Here is a 15,665-nt window from a genome sequence, read left to right on the forward strand (position 1 = left end):
GTTCTACTGCAGTCAATTGCCATCCATTCGGCTCTTGGCTCAATGGATGGATGTTGGAAACGAGGTGTGTTCCAGGAATCCACTCCTTCAGGTGGAGAAATTCCATCCAGACACAGCATCGGGTCTTCGTGCCCTGTCGTATTGGAAGCTATTCTTGGTGCTGTGGCGTTTATGGTTGACATAGCTGCATACATCTTATCTCGTGGCTCTGTCGCGGTCAGATCCCGCAGAGTTTCTAAAACATGACCCGGAGAGACAGGTCATCCGTTCAAGTGATGCTCTGTTAAAAAAATCAGATGAAGAATAGTTTGTGCTCCAGGGTTGCGTAATTCGTTCCGTACGCCGCTCGAGGTGCAAACATCCAAACCAAGGCAGAGGTCATCCCACGCAACTTCAAACCACCCACAGCGGAGTAACAGAGCCTGTGCGAACACGATATCCTCCACTGCCCAAGCCCTGACAATAGTCAGAATGATACCATAGGTCAAGGGCTTTCAAGCATGAGAACCAGCCTTGTAAACATATGCCGTCCCGTAATGTCTTCTAAAGCCTTCCACTCTGTAGGTGGAGAAAGAGATACGATCTCTCGATATTTTTCGCGTGCAGTCTGCAGGGCTCGGGGACCTATCTCAGACAGTGGCACATCTTGTAAAACTCCTCTTCGAGCCGATACGAGCTTTGAGACCACTTCAAACGCCGCTGAAGTATGGACGCTCGCCAGTCCCACCCAGAGAATTGTGCGAACAGCCTTCCCCAGGATGTGTGTCGTTTGACCCATAATTTTCCCCTTCTCCGAGTTATCTTCCTGGTTGATATATAGCGTACTAATCCAGAGGGGTGTTGAAAGGCTCTGGTTCTCACGCAGAGCCAGAAGAGCAGAATTCACAGTTTGTAGTACTTGTATTTCATGCCCGTTACATTTGACTATGCGCCTCTCCTCTGGGTTGCCCCATGTGTAGGTCAACAGTCGATAGTCCGGACACCGTGATAAATTTGTAGTACTCAAACCAATCTCAATCTGCTCCTCGTTGCCTCCAGCTGGGAAGATATCGACGAGTCTGATTTCGTTTTCTCTCAAAGCATTGTACACGAAGGGTGCCATTGCGATCCTATGGGGTCCAATTAATGAGAAGAAGGCCTTTGTCTGAAACAGAAGTTGACATGCTCAGAAATTCCACGGTTGGCAAAATAAGTCCTAATTTGCTGGTCTTCTATCCCTGTTGCAAAGTTCTGGTGCAGTTGGAGAAGAATGCCTCGGAGTGGCGGTGTATGCAGGTGAGTGCTCCGCCACAACGTGTGAGAACAGCCGTAGCTGCAATCCACCTTGATAGGCGAAGGATATGCCTGGGGTAGAATTGCATATATTCCATTGGCCTTGCGTTTTCTTTTTCTAGCTTCACATTTCAGCTCACTTTAATGAATTTCCCCGACAATCTCAAACTTGAACAATTCTACTGAACATCTCCGCCACCAACTACAAGACGGTTGAACAGGCCACGCCTACACGTTCTTTCATTTTGTTCGAAACCTTTTCAGAACCCGTCGGGTCCTTCTCGCGCGTTTCATCACTTCACACCGTACATGCAGGTCATCCCGTGTGTGGTCAGCCTCAACATCATCACTGCCATCCCTTGAAAGCATGATGGACCCACTCACCGCGCTTGCGTTGGCAAGCAACATTGTCCAATTTGTCGACTTTACAAGCAAACTCATCTCTACGACCCACAGCTTGTATGCATCTACTTCAGGTGCAAAGGCAGAGCATCTGGAGCTGGAACTACTCGCCAACACGCTCCGCAGCCTTGCCGACGATGCTGCCCCGCCATCTCAAAGAATCAAGAATGTTTCATCCGAAGAATCAACCTTCATAGAACTTGGTGATATGTGTCGTAGAGTATCAGATGAGCTCCTCACTGTCCTTCAAAGTCTCAGAGTTAAGGGTTCACACAGAGGCTGGACGAGTTTCATTCAAGCTTTGAGGAGTGAGTGGAAACAAAAAGAGATTTCTGCTTTGCAAGCAAGACTCGATCGGATTGGAGACATATTAAACGCCAAAATTCTTAAGAATCTACAGATCAAAGTCTACCTAGAACTCAAAGACCTCAACAAGCAAAATACACGACTACAAGCTGCCAGAGCACACGATATTGAGGTTCTTGCATCGGATATCCAGGCAAAGTTCGAGGAAATGGGACAGGAATTCGAGAAAATTCACGAACAAACCACGACAACGGAGTCATTAAAACAGCTGTCTCTAGCAGCAAAGCAAGGCCGTACATATTCAGCAGAGCAGCAAATTTTGGACCTGCTGCACTTTGAAGGCATGGAAAATCGACACGCCAATATTCGGCCTGCACACGACAAAACGTTCCCTTGGATCTTTGAAAGTTCGACTACACCCGGAAGCGGCCGTTCTGGTTCTGAATTCGTGGAGTGGATGGTGTCGGAAGACAATCTGTACTGGATCTCCGGCAAACCTGGATCTGGAAAGTCTACCTTGATGAAATATGTGTGGAACCACGACCTTACTCGAATGAATCTTCAAAAGTGGGCGGGCGGCTCTCAAATGGTGGTTTGCAAATTCTTCTTTTGGACCGCAAGCAGGGCAGAGCTGCCTAAATCGCAAGAAGGGCTAATACGTTCAATCCTGTATCAAATGCTACGACAATTTCCAGATTTAATACCACACGCGTTGCCTAGCGAGTGGCACGCTTACATATTACGCGATCTCGCGCCTTCGCGGCTTAGGAATGATGACTTGCAGTTGTCGGAACTGTTAGTTGCCTTCGAGAGAATATCGTCCCAGCTAGTTACAAAGAATATCAAATTCTGCTTCTTTATCGACGGATTAGATGAGTACTCAGGGAAGCCTAACGAGATCATCCCTCTCATCGAAGCTCTCGGCTCATCACCCAATATCAAAACCTGCGTTTCAAGCCGTCCCTGGAACGAGTTTGAAAAAGCTTACGGCCAGAGTAGATCACGGAAACTATATATGGAAGAGTTCAACAGACCCGACATAGAACGCTACGTTCGAGACACTCTAGAGAAAGACCCGACTTATCAAGAGTTACAAGAAATGGAAGACACAACTCCGGATCTCGTCAAAGACGTCGTTGATGCATCTAGTGGTGTGTTTCTTTGGGTGTATCTTGTTGTGCAATCTCTCCTCGACGGCCTCTCAAACGAAGACAGTATTGCCAACCTTCAGAGGAGAATTCGACAGCTTCCAAAGACCCTGAAGGAATTCTTCAGGTCAATATTTAACCACATAGACGAGTTTTACATGGAACAAACTGCCCACGTCTTCCTCGTAACACTCAGGGCAAACCAAACTTTGCCTCTCTTGAGCTACTGGTTCATTGAGCAAGAAGACGACTTCGCCATCAAATTAGAAGTGCAACCGTTGAGTATGCAGAAGACAAACTTCAGGCTCAAACAGATGCGGAAGAGACTCAACGCATGCTGCAAAGGGCTTCTCGAAGTTCAATTCGACGAAGCGAGCGATAATGAGAACGCGTCTCTCTCTTCCAGTGTACTTTTTCAATGGAAAGTGGACTTCCTACACCGTACCGTTCGAGATTTCCTGATAGAGAAAGAGATGCAAGACCTGTTGACTGGTTGGGCAAAGTCTGGATTCAGTGCGGATTTGATGATTTGCCAGGCACTTCTCGCTCAAATCAAGACCTCTCCTCAAGAAGCGGAGTATCTCCATCCAGACGGTCCTGTTGAGAAACTTCGCTCCATTTCCTGCTGCCATTTCCGCGGGATAGAACCAGCGGATGAACAAAATTGGACTAGGTCACTCACGCTTGTGGACGCTCTGAAAGAGACAATGCAACGTATAAGAGCCGCAGCAGGGCTTTCAGGGGAGACCCCCGCAATGAAGTTCTTGACGACGTGCCCGCAAGAGAAGAGCCCCTAAGATAACTCAGATAATATATTTCGCTCTTATATAATACATCGAGGCGTCTTACTCCGGTTCAAGAATCACTAAAGGTATACTTGGAGAGAACCCAAATATTGCTTAGCACAAATCATTGCCAAAAATTTACGTTCTCGGAAGCCGAAGGGAGCGGAATCTGGAAACATGCCAAACCGGCATATCACTGGAGTGATGTTGGCGGGGTCACCCCTATTTTAGCGAGCTTCGGAATGATGACCCCGCGCTGGGTACCCCACATTTCCAAGGCGACACCTTATCCATTTCCCCAACATCTAAAACTTCCCCACAGCTTAGAGCAGAAGTCCCTGAAACATATATATTCGCTAGTATTCCTACCGTGGGGCAGAATCTTGATGTGGGGCTCACATATCAGCTTTTGCCTGAAGAAGGCTTCTTGCACATTTTTTGACATCCTAACCCTCAAGCATCTCATTCACAAAACCCGATTGGGCGGCTCCTGTATTCCCTGCAGGGAACCCCCCAAAACGATATATTAACACCTGTCCCCTCGGAAACCGTCTCTCATCCTTGAACGCAACTATGGATCCCGCCGAATTTGGTATCTCAACCCTTCCTCTCCAGCATCGGTCATATGCAGCCATCTCTTCAGAAGCCTTAGCAAAGACGAATGTAGGAAAAGTAGCAGTCGTGACAGGAGTAGCTGGAGGTATAACTTTCCTCTTCCACCGACTCTCCAATCTCCCATTACTTCCCTGCTGCACCCAACACTAAATCCCTCACCCAGGAATCGGCGCAGCAATCGCGCTCTCCCTCGCCAAAACAGGGGCCACCCTCGCCCTCCTCGACCTCACCTCCTCAAGCCAAGATGCCACAAAAGCTGCTTGTGAGAAAGAAGGCATAAAAGCAGTGGCGTACAGCTGCAACGTTGCAGACCTAGAAACTACACGGACAGTTTTCGCGGAGATCGAGAAAGATCTGGGGGCTATTGAGTTAGTTCCCTTCTGCGGTGTTGGAAACTCCACGAGACAGTGTTGGGAATCTTTGCTGATAAGGGATGTGGAATAGCATATTGGTCAATAATGCTGGGATCTGCGAGATGCGGCCTTTTGCTATGAGCACAATCGAGAGTGTATGGAGGCAGGTAGAGGTCAATTTTAAAGGGGTATGCTATCACCTTAGCCCTATGTTAATATGGCATACGACTGAGATGAGCTAATGGGCAATACAGCCACTGATAACTTCGTCTCTCGTTCTCCCCGGAATGAGACAACGATGTCAGGGATGCATCATCAACATTGCATCTCGATCGGGAACAGTTGACGTCCCTATGTTTCTTGGGTATAATACGAGTAAGGCGGCTGTGATACGTATGACGCAGACGCTGCAAAGAGAAATGGAGGTCGATGAATTGGATGATGCGATTCAGATCTATGCCTTGCACCCAGGGGGTGTGTTGACTGCTATGGGTGGGGGTAAGTCGAGTTTTGAGATTTCTCCAAAAACGAATCAATTGTTGTGGCTCGTGGAGACCTTGCTAATGAAAAGTATTTTGTAGCCGAAACAGCACCCGATGTAAAAGAGAAATACGGAATAGTGAAAGACGAAGCGTTCTACAAAGATCTCTTCAAAGACGGCCCCGAATTATGTGGCCAAACCTGCGCTTTCCTCGCCTCCGGCCGAGGAAAGGAGTTGCGAGGGTTGTATCTCGATTGCCGGCAAGACATCACGAAGCTCCTTACTGCAGGAAGAGAGTTTCTGAGAAAGAAGCAACTGAATACACTCAGCGTAAATTTCTTGGACGGTTATTGTAACGAGCCTTAGATAGGAGAAAGTAGGATATTTCTAAGACGGTGTCTCAAAACCAATAAACCCACCAACAAACAAAGCAGAGAGACCAACCAACGCAGCCAACTGCTCACCGTCCAACCCCTCCAGACTCTTCCACGCATCCCCTCTATTCCACTTCTTGAGCACTGTTTCAACACTCTCGTCCACCACCTCCCCAGGTCCAAATCTCCTCACCAACCCACTCTTTCCCCATCCCTCTTCTCCATGCGCAAATCTTACCCACGCATCTTGCATCGCTCTCTGCATCTTAATCTCCCCTTCTGGATCCGTAGTACCGGAGAAGATCTCCGGGTTCCCATGGAGGTAAGCTAGATCAAGACTATGTGCGGCTTTTCCTTGATAGATACCACCAAATGGTTGCTTCTGCTCAAAGATGTACTGCTGTACTTCATTCCCCTGCTTCCTCCACTGCAAAGCGTGATCATATGCTGGCTTGCAGAACATGATGTCCGCTACCAACTTCAGGATTTTGTCAAGCATCTCGCCTTTCTCCGTTTGCTCGGAGATAGAGTAAGCGGTGAGGATTGAGTTGAGGGTTGGTGCACCCAGGATTGAGGTCAGGGTGGCGACGAGTGTGGAGAGTGTTGGTGGGGGAGTCTGGCGTGGATAGAAAGCGCACACGCTTTCGAGGACGCAGTCTTCGGCTCCTGTGTTGCCTATCATGACCGGACCTTTGAACGAGCTTTCTCTCCAATCTTCTGTGAAGAAATAGCCGTCGACGAGGAAGCTTGGACGGAGTCCAGCAGCGCTATCAGTTTTCGTGTATGCATCGAGGAGGTCGGTATAGGGGACGGCTTGGAGTTCAGAGAGGGCGCTCATGCTGAGGTGTTGTTTGAGGCCGGTATAGAGGGCGTCGTGTTCGGTGAGGGACTTGGGAGTCGAGATGGAGGTGTTGGACTGTCCTGATTGGGTGATTGCTCGCGCGATTGGGAGAGGAAGGGAAGTGCGGAGGAGGAGGTCAACTAACGCAGATCCATGGGACTCGCCGTAGATTGTCATGTTGTGGGAAGAGCCGCCGAAGGGACCAATGTTGCGGTGGACCCAATTAATTGCTAGGTGCTTGAGGGGATGTCAGTGGTGGTCTAGGTTTGGCAAAGGATTGTCATTACAGTGTCACGCAGACCTATTTGAATGGTTAGCGAGCTTCCCTGCTTGGATTTGGGTGCCAGATTTGAGAGGAGAGATACCTTGATTCCCATTGTTTTCTTTGCCGTATTCTTTCCCCAGCTCGTCGGAACCAATGTACCCCAGGATAGAAAGTCGGTAACTGTTTAACTAGTCAGCTCATCTGGCGGACGGGTTCAAAAGAGAGATATACTTGATAGCAATCGCAATGACGGGCCTCCCAATCTCCATGCTCCGCTTCACGATGCTTCCTCCATCACACCACCAATCGCCATTCGAGCCCGAGAATCCACCACCACCATGTATATAAATCAAAACTGGAAGGTTGGAACTCTCGTTGGCTCCTGCAGGAGCAGTGATGTTCAAGTTCAAGCAGTTGAACTCGTCGAAGATATCTTCAGAGTGGGTGGCAATTCCGGGTGGGAGCGCAATGAGTCCATCTTCGACTCGGAGAGGGAACTGCGGCTGTGGACATTTGGGTCTGTTGAAGTTAGATAAGTCTTGCACTTAAGAAAGGACATACCCATATGTGGTTGCATCATATACAGAGGGTAAGAATGCCTCATTCAAAGTCGATTGCTGGAATCGGGCCGATACATTTCCATATTTGATACCTCGAAATTGCCACACCTGTTGCTCGGGGGATGATATCGAGTGTCGGAGGCCTTTGAAAGAAGTCGACAACTTTGGATGATCGATGATCGGGTAGAGAACTTCTGAGACTGAGGCCATGTCTACTGCTTGCTGCGATAAATTGGCTAATGGGAGAACAGATGAATGTGCAAGGAGAATTTCAAGTTTTCTGAATCCCATACAATAATTGCTGAACTTCAGAATATTTATAGGTCCCGAGCTTACGTGAGAGCAAGAGGCGTTTTGTTTGTGTCGCGTGGCCATCGTGAAGGAACTAAATGCGCGGCCGAAAGTGTCTTGAGGTGGCGGGGAACAGCCAACCAGGTCTCCCAGCTCAAAGCGAGACAACGAGACAGAAATTGAATAAAATAAGCTCCCAAGCAACGCGCAATTATAAAGAAGGTTAGACAATGCAGATGTAAGACTCAGAGTTGTTTTCACTATGATTCGTTGAGAATGCGGTGGAAGTCTCGGCCTGGCGAGAAGAATCCGTGGTGGACAACTCTAGTCATATGGCTTGGACCATTCCAGGTAAGTTTATAACTTGAAATGATACCACTTTATTAGAAGCGAAAAGAGTTGGAACATTTTTTAGGGGGCAAGGGTTTCACCCTGACAAATCAAACACTACACCAAAGAGAAAATAATGAAGGACGAAAAATAGTTTCTCCAATTGAAAGGTTTAGTGATCAGCCTATGGAACGGATTCTGGCGATTCGCAAGCGATTCTCACGCTGGTGAGGATGGCGAGCCTGCCTCCACTGGATGGTCGTGTAGAAAGTGCCCAAAGCTGTCAACTCATATGGGACTTGCTTGAAAGACACAAAAGAAATAAGGCCAGGCCGGATTGCCTGGCCGGTGACAGGGCTACCGTTCAAGAACAGCACACCCACTTGGTGCAATGCGGGCTGGCAACTTCAACAAATGAGGGCTCCCTACAATGAACAAGGCAGAATCGTGGGCATTCCGCCAGCCTCACTTGATGCTGCACGGGGAGCCTTCCCCAATCTCACGACTCATTCTCTTGATAACACTCCCATTTGAGGTCAGGAACTTTCTGGTGATTCAGCAGAGCGTTGCTTACTTCTCAAGCTGACGAGTGAGGCAAGAGCGATGGGACGAAAGCTCTATGGCGACCTCAACTAACGCTAGCCAAGACCCCTGGGAGCTCGCGAAGGCGCGCTTTCTCGAAGACCTTGAACCTCAAGAGAAAGAACTCTTCATCAATGCCACACTCGAGAACATATACTATTCGACGAGCAACATCAATCGAGAGGATGGGGAGAAGAGCAAGACACGCGGGGTGGTCAGGAAGCTGGGCCCGCTGGTCTCAGCAATCGAGAGCTATGGAGGTGTTGGGGATGCCCTTGCGCAGATCTCCCCTCAGTACCTATCCCCGATCTGGGGATCTATACGGATTGTCCTGGTGGCGGCGAGCTCATACACCAAGTTCTATGAAAAGATAGTGGATACGCTGGGGAGGATAGGTGACATTCTGCCCAGATTTCGTGAGTTGAAGCCGTGCTACGGTTATTGCTCAATAATGACAGTTTCCAGGCGACTACGAACGGATTTACAACAGACAAAAGCATAAGCGACTGTATCAAGCATTGTCGAATACTTATCTTGATATTGTCACCCTCTGCCACGAATTCAGGAAGTCGATCCGCGAGCAAAATAATTCGAAAGTTCGGAGAATATTGAGACCATTGGCGTTCGACAAACAATCTGATGAAGCAATTGACAGGTTCCGCCAACACAGGCAGAATGTTGTGGAGGAGGCAGAGACCTGCCATTTAATTGAAGCGGCGGAACAACGCGAGGCCCAGCTGGTGCTTTTTGCTGAGGAGAGGCGCCGAAAACTGCTGGCAAGGCTGTCGAAGGTCAACTGGAAGCACAGACATCGTAAACTGAAGGAGTCTCGACATGAAGGAACCGGCGTGTGGTTTACTTCCTGTTCTGAATACGAGGACTGGCAGGCAACATCGGAGTCATCTGTCTTGTGCTGCTATGGTATTCGTAAGTCCGCACTTCACCGCCGATCATCGGAATGTGTTTTCTCCTCACTGACGAAGTATAGCCGGGTGTGGAAAATCTGTTCTCGTATCGAGTGTGATCGATTCCTTCGATGCCAACGGCACTTTAGTCTTCTATTACTGCGACTACGCAGACAAACGGACGCTCGAGCCGAGCAATGTCTTCGCAACCATGGCACGGCAAGCACTGGAGAAAGTCGAAATCCTCCCGGAAACTCTCGCCTCGGAAATTGAGCAAGCTGACCATGACGGCGAGAGATTGACGAATCCTTCCCAATCTCTCATTCTACTGCAGAAGTCCCTCGAGCTTGTTCCAGGCCCGGTATTTCTGGTTCTTGACGGCCTGGACGAAGCAACAGAATCCTCTCAGACCCTCATGTGTAGCAAATTGAAGCACCTGATCGAAAAATACGGATTTTCTGTCAAGCTGCTCATTACCGCCCGAGAAGAGCTTGGGCCACTGTTCATGCTTGATCCAAGTATTCCCTTCTCTCGCGTTCCAATCTCGCCGAACGCTATATCTTTGGACATTGAGAATTACGTGAGAGCATCAACTCGACGGCGTATATCAGATGGGTCGTTGGTCATTAGCGATTCTGATCTCGAACAGTTGATTGTAAGCGAACTTGTGAACGGAGCCAAGGGGATGTGAGTATTTACTGTCTCCTTGGTAATCCACTGCTGACAATCCTTTTAGGTTCCTCTGGGTCGAGTTCCAGCTTCACGATCTCTGTGAACCCGAGTCAGACCACGGTATTCGACTTGTCCTACAGAACCTTCCGCGCAGTTTGAGTGAAACATATAACCGGCTACTGAATAGAATCGAGGGCGTCGAGAGAAAAGATATGATCCAAAGGATGTTCAAATGGATTGTGTGTGCACGCGAACCGATACACCTGGAAGAATTGCGAGAAGCTATTGCATTCACGTTGGAAGATCTTGCATACGACTCTGGAAAGCTTCCCACAGACTTGAATCGCCTTATTCGTGCTTGCGGTAATCTTGTGGTAGTTGATGAGGAGACACAAATCATCCAACTCGCACATCACACTGTGCAACAATACCTGTTACAACAAGATGGCAGTCCTTTCCAATTCACAATCAAGGATGCCAATGTAATGGCTGGCGAATTCTGCGTGGCATATCTGAGCTTCGCTAATTTTGAGAGCCAAGTTACAAGATACGCGGAAAATAAGAATACGGACATGTTAGCTTTGGGGAAAATCGCATCTCGTGGGCCAATGCTTCGTTATGATCACCCAGGTCAGAAAGTTGTTCGTATTCTGAATAGCTTACGAACCCCTCGGTCAAATGGTCTCGAGCTCGACATGACACTTTATGTGCCGCCACAGAAAACAGCATGGCAGCCCGCCAACTTCACTTTCCTTTCCTACGTTGTGTCTCATTGGCTGTGGCACACCATTTTCTTCTATAGCGATGACGAGGGCAATGATAGTCAGGAGACCCGTCGGGATAGGCTCTTCAAGAACCTGATCTTGAGGAAGCAATTGCTTATCGACTTTCGACCTTGGGGAAACTTCAAACGTGATGCCCGTGAATCAAGCTCTATTTCACTTGTCGGCTGGGCATTGATGGCTAATCACCGGTACTTAATCCAAATGGCGTCTTCTGATATTGCACTGCCATCTCCCAAGAATGCATGGGATGCCACATGTACCAGGTATTTTTGGGAGACAGAGACAGCTCTTTGGCCGATATATGGGCCTCCAACCCCGTCTGGAGTACCAAGTCCCTACCATCTGAATATCATGGATCTGGATTATGATCCGTCCTACACCTCGGACTCTCCAAACCTTATTTGGTTATTTTCGAGGCTCTCATGGGCTTGCAAGAGAGGCCATCTCGATGCCATCAAAGAATTCAATGTTGAGAATTTCAGGAATATAAAAGCTGTAGATTTCAAGCTGGACCACGATTGCATGATTGAGTACCTCCTTGTAGCAGCTGCAGCTAGCGGGGAGCTTCAAGTGGTGAAGTATCTGTCGGGCCAAGTCTCTACTTACAGAGCGTTTTCGGTGGTATCCGATCTGACCAAAGGCTCCGCCCTCGCCGCCATTGAGCATGCTGCAATATCTGGATATATTCATGTCGTTTCGTACCTTGCGGACCAAGACCGTCGCCCGGTAAACATTTTTAATTTGGGACTTTTCCAGAAATTCTTTGACGAAGCAATCCGCGAGAACAACAGTCGAACAGTGGAGAGCCTCCTGAGTCTTCGAAGCCTCGGGGTCGACAGGAATATTGGGCATTCTAGCTTCCACATAAGCAACCAACATCTGTCAAATATTTTAGTCGAGGTAATTCAGGATGGACATGAAGACGTTGTGAGGTTGATGCTGAAGCATGGCGTTGACCCTGATAGACCTCATGTAGCCGGGTCTACCCCACTCATTGAGGCAATCCGCCACTCCCGAGACTCTATTGTTTCAATGCTCCTGGAGTACGCTTGCTCGCTAGGTAATACATCTGTTGGGATGCCACTGACCGTGGCTGCTTGTGTTGGAAACTTGTCCGCTGTTCGCGAACTTATATTGCACGGCGCGGAGGTGTTTGGGGAACCTTCTGAGTCCGAGAATTTGATTGCGATGGCATATACCGACAATTTATTTACTAGCCCTGGTGGGAGCGGCCACCAGGCGAGCCGGGACAGAGTACATCTCAGCCCCACGCCTCTCTACATGGCGTGCTACCATGGTAATCTCGATATCGTTCAGCTACTTCTTCATTATGGCGCAGCAAGTAATTTCCCCAGTCCTGCAACCATAATCAGAATGACACAGCGGGTAGCCTCCTCGGCCATACTTGATTGTTACTTTAACGAGATCTTATTGGATTCTTTTTCCAACCGAGAATTACTGCTTTCCAACCGAAAATCAGTCGTCGTTGGTGCTGCGAACTGGGGACTTCCTATCACAATTGCAATGGCTAGGGGCAACGAGGATATTGTCAGCATTCTTCTTTCATCTGGAGCGCTATGGCCGGAAGAGTTCGACTGTCTATATGGCTCATGTTTTGGTTCTCTAGATTCCCAACTGGAAAACCTTGCAAACCATGTGATCTACTCACTCGTCACAGGATCCCTGCTGCCCAAAAATGATACCACGGAGACATATAGGACGGAGAAGACTGGAAATATCCGGGCGCGTATGATGGAGATGGGAATGCCGACAGTCACAGCGAATCGTATTCATTCACCTGCTGAGCTACGAAACGCCACCGCTATCACTACAGCGTCCGAAAAACAATTTCTCAAATTACAACAAGAGTCTAATCGGCGTCGGATACAGGAACTCAAATATGTGGCCCGCAACTCCAACCTAACTGGTCTTGATCTTAAGGCGGCCGGTTTAGTTGAAGCCGCACGAAACTATCCAAAGGACCGAGAAGATCTACTCATCGAAGCGCTCGTCCACGGTGGGGCAAGTCTCACCACTCGTGATGAGAATGGTGTATGTGTGCCCCATACCGACCTCGTTGCTGCTGCGAAATGCGGAAATATTACCCTGCGCCATGCTCTCTTGGAGCTTGGAGTTGCAGCAGCGGTCTCATTCGTCAACGGGACCCCAAATGGCAGAAATCCATGTGGTCACGAAGAATTGGAGCGCAGGTACTCGTCATTAGAGCGAATAGTCAGATCGACTGCTCTTAGAATATATCCTTACCCAAAAACCATCGACAGAATCCGCAGTTATTGTGAGATCCTTACGTTTGGTGTTTATAACAACGATATGAGTTTCATCCACCGGTTGTACGAAAATCTGATGTTTCCCTCACCAAATTTCCCTCGGTGGGCCGAGTTGTCTGCTGTTGTAGACCATGGAGAGTCTAAATTGGTGGAGCTGCTTTGTAAGCTTGGAGGAAACGTCCATTCGAGAGACTACAACGGGGCAACCCCATTGATGTTTGCCGTTGAGCGAGGGGTGAAAGATGTCGTTGAAGTTCTTCTAGATCTTGGAGCTAATCCAACGGATGTCGACAATGCTGGAGAAAATGCCCTGTATAAAGCCGCTATCAGTAACGAACGAGACGCCATCACCAGTTTGATACGAGCCAACTATGCCTTTACCGACAGGAAACTGGATGCTGAGCTATTTCTTTGTGCCCTAGACACAGCACTGGCGCGTTGTGTCTCGAATGGTAAGCCCGACACTTGGCGAAACCTTACAAGGGCGTCCCGGGATAGGGATCCTATCTTCTCTGAAGCGGTTGCACCACTCTATTGCCAAGCTCGTGCAATTCATCTTCTTCGCAGACCTTGCCACCACGTTCAAGGGCTGTTCGAGCTTTTTGCTGTTCAAGACGAGGATAAAGTTCAATTCCAAACGGTTTCTCTGGTCGAGGATGCGGAAGAGACAAAGAGATCGAGGGGGCTTTCCGAAGCTGCTGCCGCCGTACTTGAAGCGGGCGCTCGTGGAGATGCATTGTTGGGATTAACCTACGAGTTCTGAACTCCTTGAGATTCCTTTGTATGTTTAAATTCTCTGGATAATTTCCAGGTCAAGGAACACTGAAATTCCATTTAGCTTCTATCCAACTCTAGAGCTTTGCCTCCGTTATCGTCACACAATACAGCTGTACTTGCTGTATTATGACACTTCGATAACGTGCGAATCGGAATTAATTATCACATCTCTCAAATGATTTCTTTTCTATCAACTCTTTTGTATCTTTCTGCTTGACATCAGATTTTTAATTTGATTTGTATTTAAAGCCGCCCTCTCTCCTTCCTACTTTCCAACGACTTCATCAAGTCCTTGGAGCAGTTCCTTCATATATTTCCACCCACTAAACTCGGCATCTGATACCTCGATCTCAACGCTTTCCAGATCGGGAAAACCCAAGTCAAAGTCAAAGTTTCAAACTCGTGGTCCAGTCCTTCCAATTGCCAATACGTGGCCGGCACCCTCAAAGCTTTCGCCTTCTCAGTCGACTTATCGCTATCCTCGAAAGGCACAGCTGTCTGCTAGCCCGTGAACAACGAACAACGGCGGCATCCCCGGCGTCAAATTTTCAAAATCTACAACGGAAATGTGTCGTGTATTCGTTGGGACATTTTCGTCCATGACTTTCTCATATGAAACAGGGGCGACCGATTGAATAGACGCCAGCTTCTTTCCAAGGCCACTAATGCCACTGAAGTAATCGGCGTAAACCGGTGCCTTCACAATATAGCATATCAAAGTCCAACGAGTATAATACACCATCTCCGCTTCACCGTTCGCAAACTCCTCACCGAAACTGATTTCCTTCGACGCTATTCTTCTTTCCAAGTCCTCACGGCCCGTTTCGGCATCTTCTTCGGATAAAACACCGAAATCGGGCATGGGGTATACTGCAACTATTGCCAATGGCCTTTTCAGATCTGGAGATTTCATGACTTCGAGCGTAGCGAGGATTGAACAGTAACCCCCTCCACTGTGTCATGCTACGATAATGCTTGAAGGGTCGACTAGGCCGGGCTTGCTCGGGGGGCGGAGAGATCGTTGGTAACGTACCGATAGGTACACAGGAGATCTTCCGGGAGGCAGCGGCAGTTTGCTGAGATGAGGGTCCATTTTCGTCGGAGAGCTGCTTGGATGAGCCAATTTGGGATGGCGTTGGAATCACCGGAAATCTGATAGGTATTAATAACTGTTTTTCTCGTTGATGATTGCCGTTTTAAGCTTATGCACTTCTTTCGTCCTTATTAAATATAGTAAAACGAAGGGGTTACCTGTTTTCATGGTATATCTGAGAGATCGACTCACCGTGAGTCATCATCTTTGTAACGTCCTACTCAGTACAAGCGCCACCACCGCTTGCTGTGGGAAAGCTGCACGTATTAATAGCACGAGAATAGACCTTAGACATCACTGTTGACTCCTTGTCCCGGTCATCTCTATCCTCCTGGATAATACGAAGAGCATTGAGTCGGAGTAAGGAAATTCCCAACGACCGTGTTACAACGACCGCCTCTCTCAAAGTCTTCGGTAGTGGGGCAAAGTTAATACCTTCTCGGTGCCTTTGGAAAGTCTCCGGTGTTATCTTGCCACTTTCCGGCATAGTGTTTCCCCAACAGTAACCCAACACAACATATCCTCCATTGGAGGGTCTCA

The 15,665-nt window shown here is 48.4% G+C and overlaps 8 protein-coding genes across 8 annotated transcripts; 5 read left to right on the forward strand and 3 right to left on the reverse strand.

Annotated features, from left to right (window-relative positions):
* Positions 1-156: 156 nt before the first annotated feature.
* K444DRAFT_315891 (uncharacterized protein) lies at positions 157-1,139 on the reverse strand. The gene is made up of 2 exons (XM_024871843.1): positions 509-1,139; positions 157-456 (listed from the first exon to the last, which is right to left on the reverse strand). Exons 1-2 carry the CDS (start codon positions 1,100-1,102, stop codon positions 394-396), a joined length of 657 nt encoding a protein of 218 aa, XP_024740793.1. The 5' UTR covers positions 1,103-1,139; the 3' UTR covers positions 157-393.
* A 500-nt stretch (positions 1,140-1,639) lies between these two features.
* K444DRAFT_522000 (uncharacterized protein) lies at positions 1,640-3,925 on the forward strand (the record flags this gene model as incomplete). The annotated part of the gene is made up of 1 exon (XM_024874169.1): positions 1,640-3,925. One exon carries the CDS (start codon positions 1,640-1,642, stop codon positions 3,923-3,925), a length of 2,286 nt encoding a protein of 761 aa, XP_024740794.1.
* Positions 3,926-4,486: 561 nt separating this feature from the next.
* Positions 4,487-5,728, forward strand: K444DRAFT_641218 (short chain dehydrogenase/reductase-like protein SDR; the record flags this gene model as incomplete). The annotated part of the gene is made up of 5 exons (XM_024884599.1): positions 4,487-4,613; positions 4,692-4,896; positions 4,973-5,069; positions 5,136-5,379; positions 5,463-5,728. 5 exons carry the CDS (start codon positions 4,487-4,489, stop codon positions 5,726-5,728), a joined length of 939 nt encoding a protein of 312 aa, XP_024740795.1.
* A 21-nt stretch (positions 5,729-5,749) lies between these two features.
* Positions 5,750-7,612, reverse strand: K444DRAFT_626378 (alpha/beta-hydrolase; the record flags this gene model as incomplete). Its single annotated transcript, XM_024882640.1, has 5 exons — positions 5,750-6,814; positions 6,865-6,878; positions 6,943-7,022; positions 7,074-7,361; positions 7,404-7,612. The coding sequence occupies 5 exons, from the start codon at positions 7,610-7,612 to the stop codon at positions 5,750-5,752; spliced, it is 1,656 nt and encodes a 551-aa protein (XP_024740796.1).
* A 1,030-nt stretch (positions 7,613-8,642) lies between these two features.
* Positions 8,643-10,201, forward strand: K444DRAFT_522032 (uncharacterized protein; the record flags this gene model as incomplete). Its single annotated transcript, XM_024874175.1, has 3 exons — positions 8,643-9,021; positions 9,071-9,532; positions 9,594-10,201. 3 exons carry the CDS (start codon positions 8,643-8,645, stop codon positions 10,199-10,201), a joined length of 1,449 nt encoding a protein of 482 aa, XP_024740797.1.
* A 103-nt stretch (positions 10,202-10,304) lies between these two features.
* On the forward strand, positions 10,305-10,757 carry K444DRAFT_483488 (uncharacterized protein; the record flags this gene model as incomplete). Its single annotated transcript, XM_024873049.1, has 1 exon — positions 10,305-10,757. A coding segment is annotated over one exon (453 nt), but the record flags the coding sequence as incomplete, so codon positions are not given.
* A 2,312-nt stretch (positions 10,758-13,069) lies between these two features.
* On the forward strand, positions 13,070-14,262 carry K444DRAFT_315936 (ankyrin). Its single transcript, XM_024871844.1, has one exon. The coding sequence runs from the start codon at positions 13,299-13,301 to the stop codon at positions 14,016-14,018; it is 720 nt and encodes a 239-aa protein (XP_024740799.1). The 5' UTR covers positions 13,070-13,298; the 3' UTR covers positions 14,019-14,262.
* Positions 14,263-14,507: 245 nt separating this feature from the next.
* K444DRAFT_626380 (uncharacterized protein) lies at positions 14,508-15,612 on the reverse strand (the record flags this gene model as incomplete). The annotated part of the gene is made up of 4 exons (XM_024882641.1): positions 14,508-14,932; positions 15,066-15,184; positions 15,318-15,342; positions 15,561-15,612. The coding sequence occupies 4 exons, from the start codon at positions 15,610-15,612 to the stop codon at positions 14,508-14,510; spliced, it is 621 nt and encodes a 206-aa protein (XP_024740800.1).
* Positions 15,613-15,665: the final 53 nt, after the last annotated feature.

This window comes from Hyaloscypha bicolor (assembly GCF_002865645.1).
Source record: "Hyaloscypha bicolor E unplaced genomic scaffold K444scaffold_47, whole genome shotgun sequence".
Lineage (NCBI taxonomy): Eukaryota > Fungi > Ascomycota > Leotiomycetes > Helotiales > Hyaloscyphaceae > Hyaloscypha > Hyaloscypha bicolor.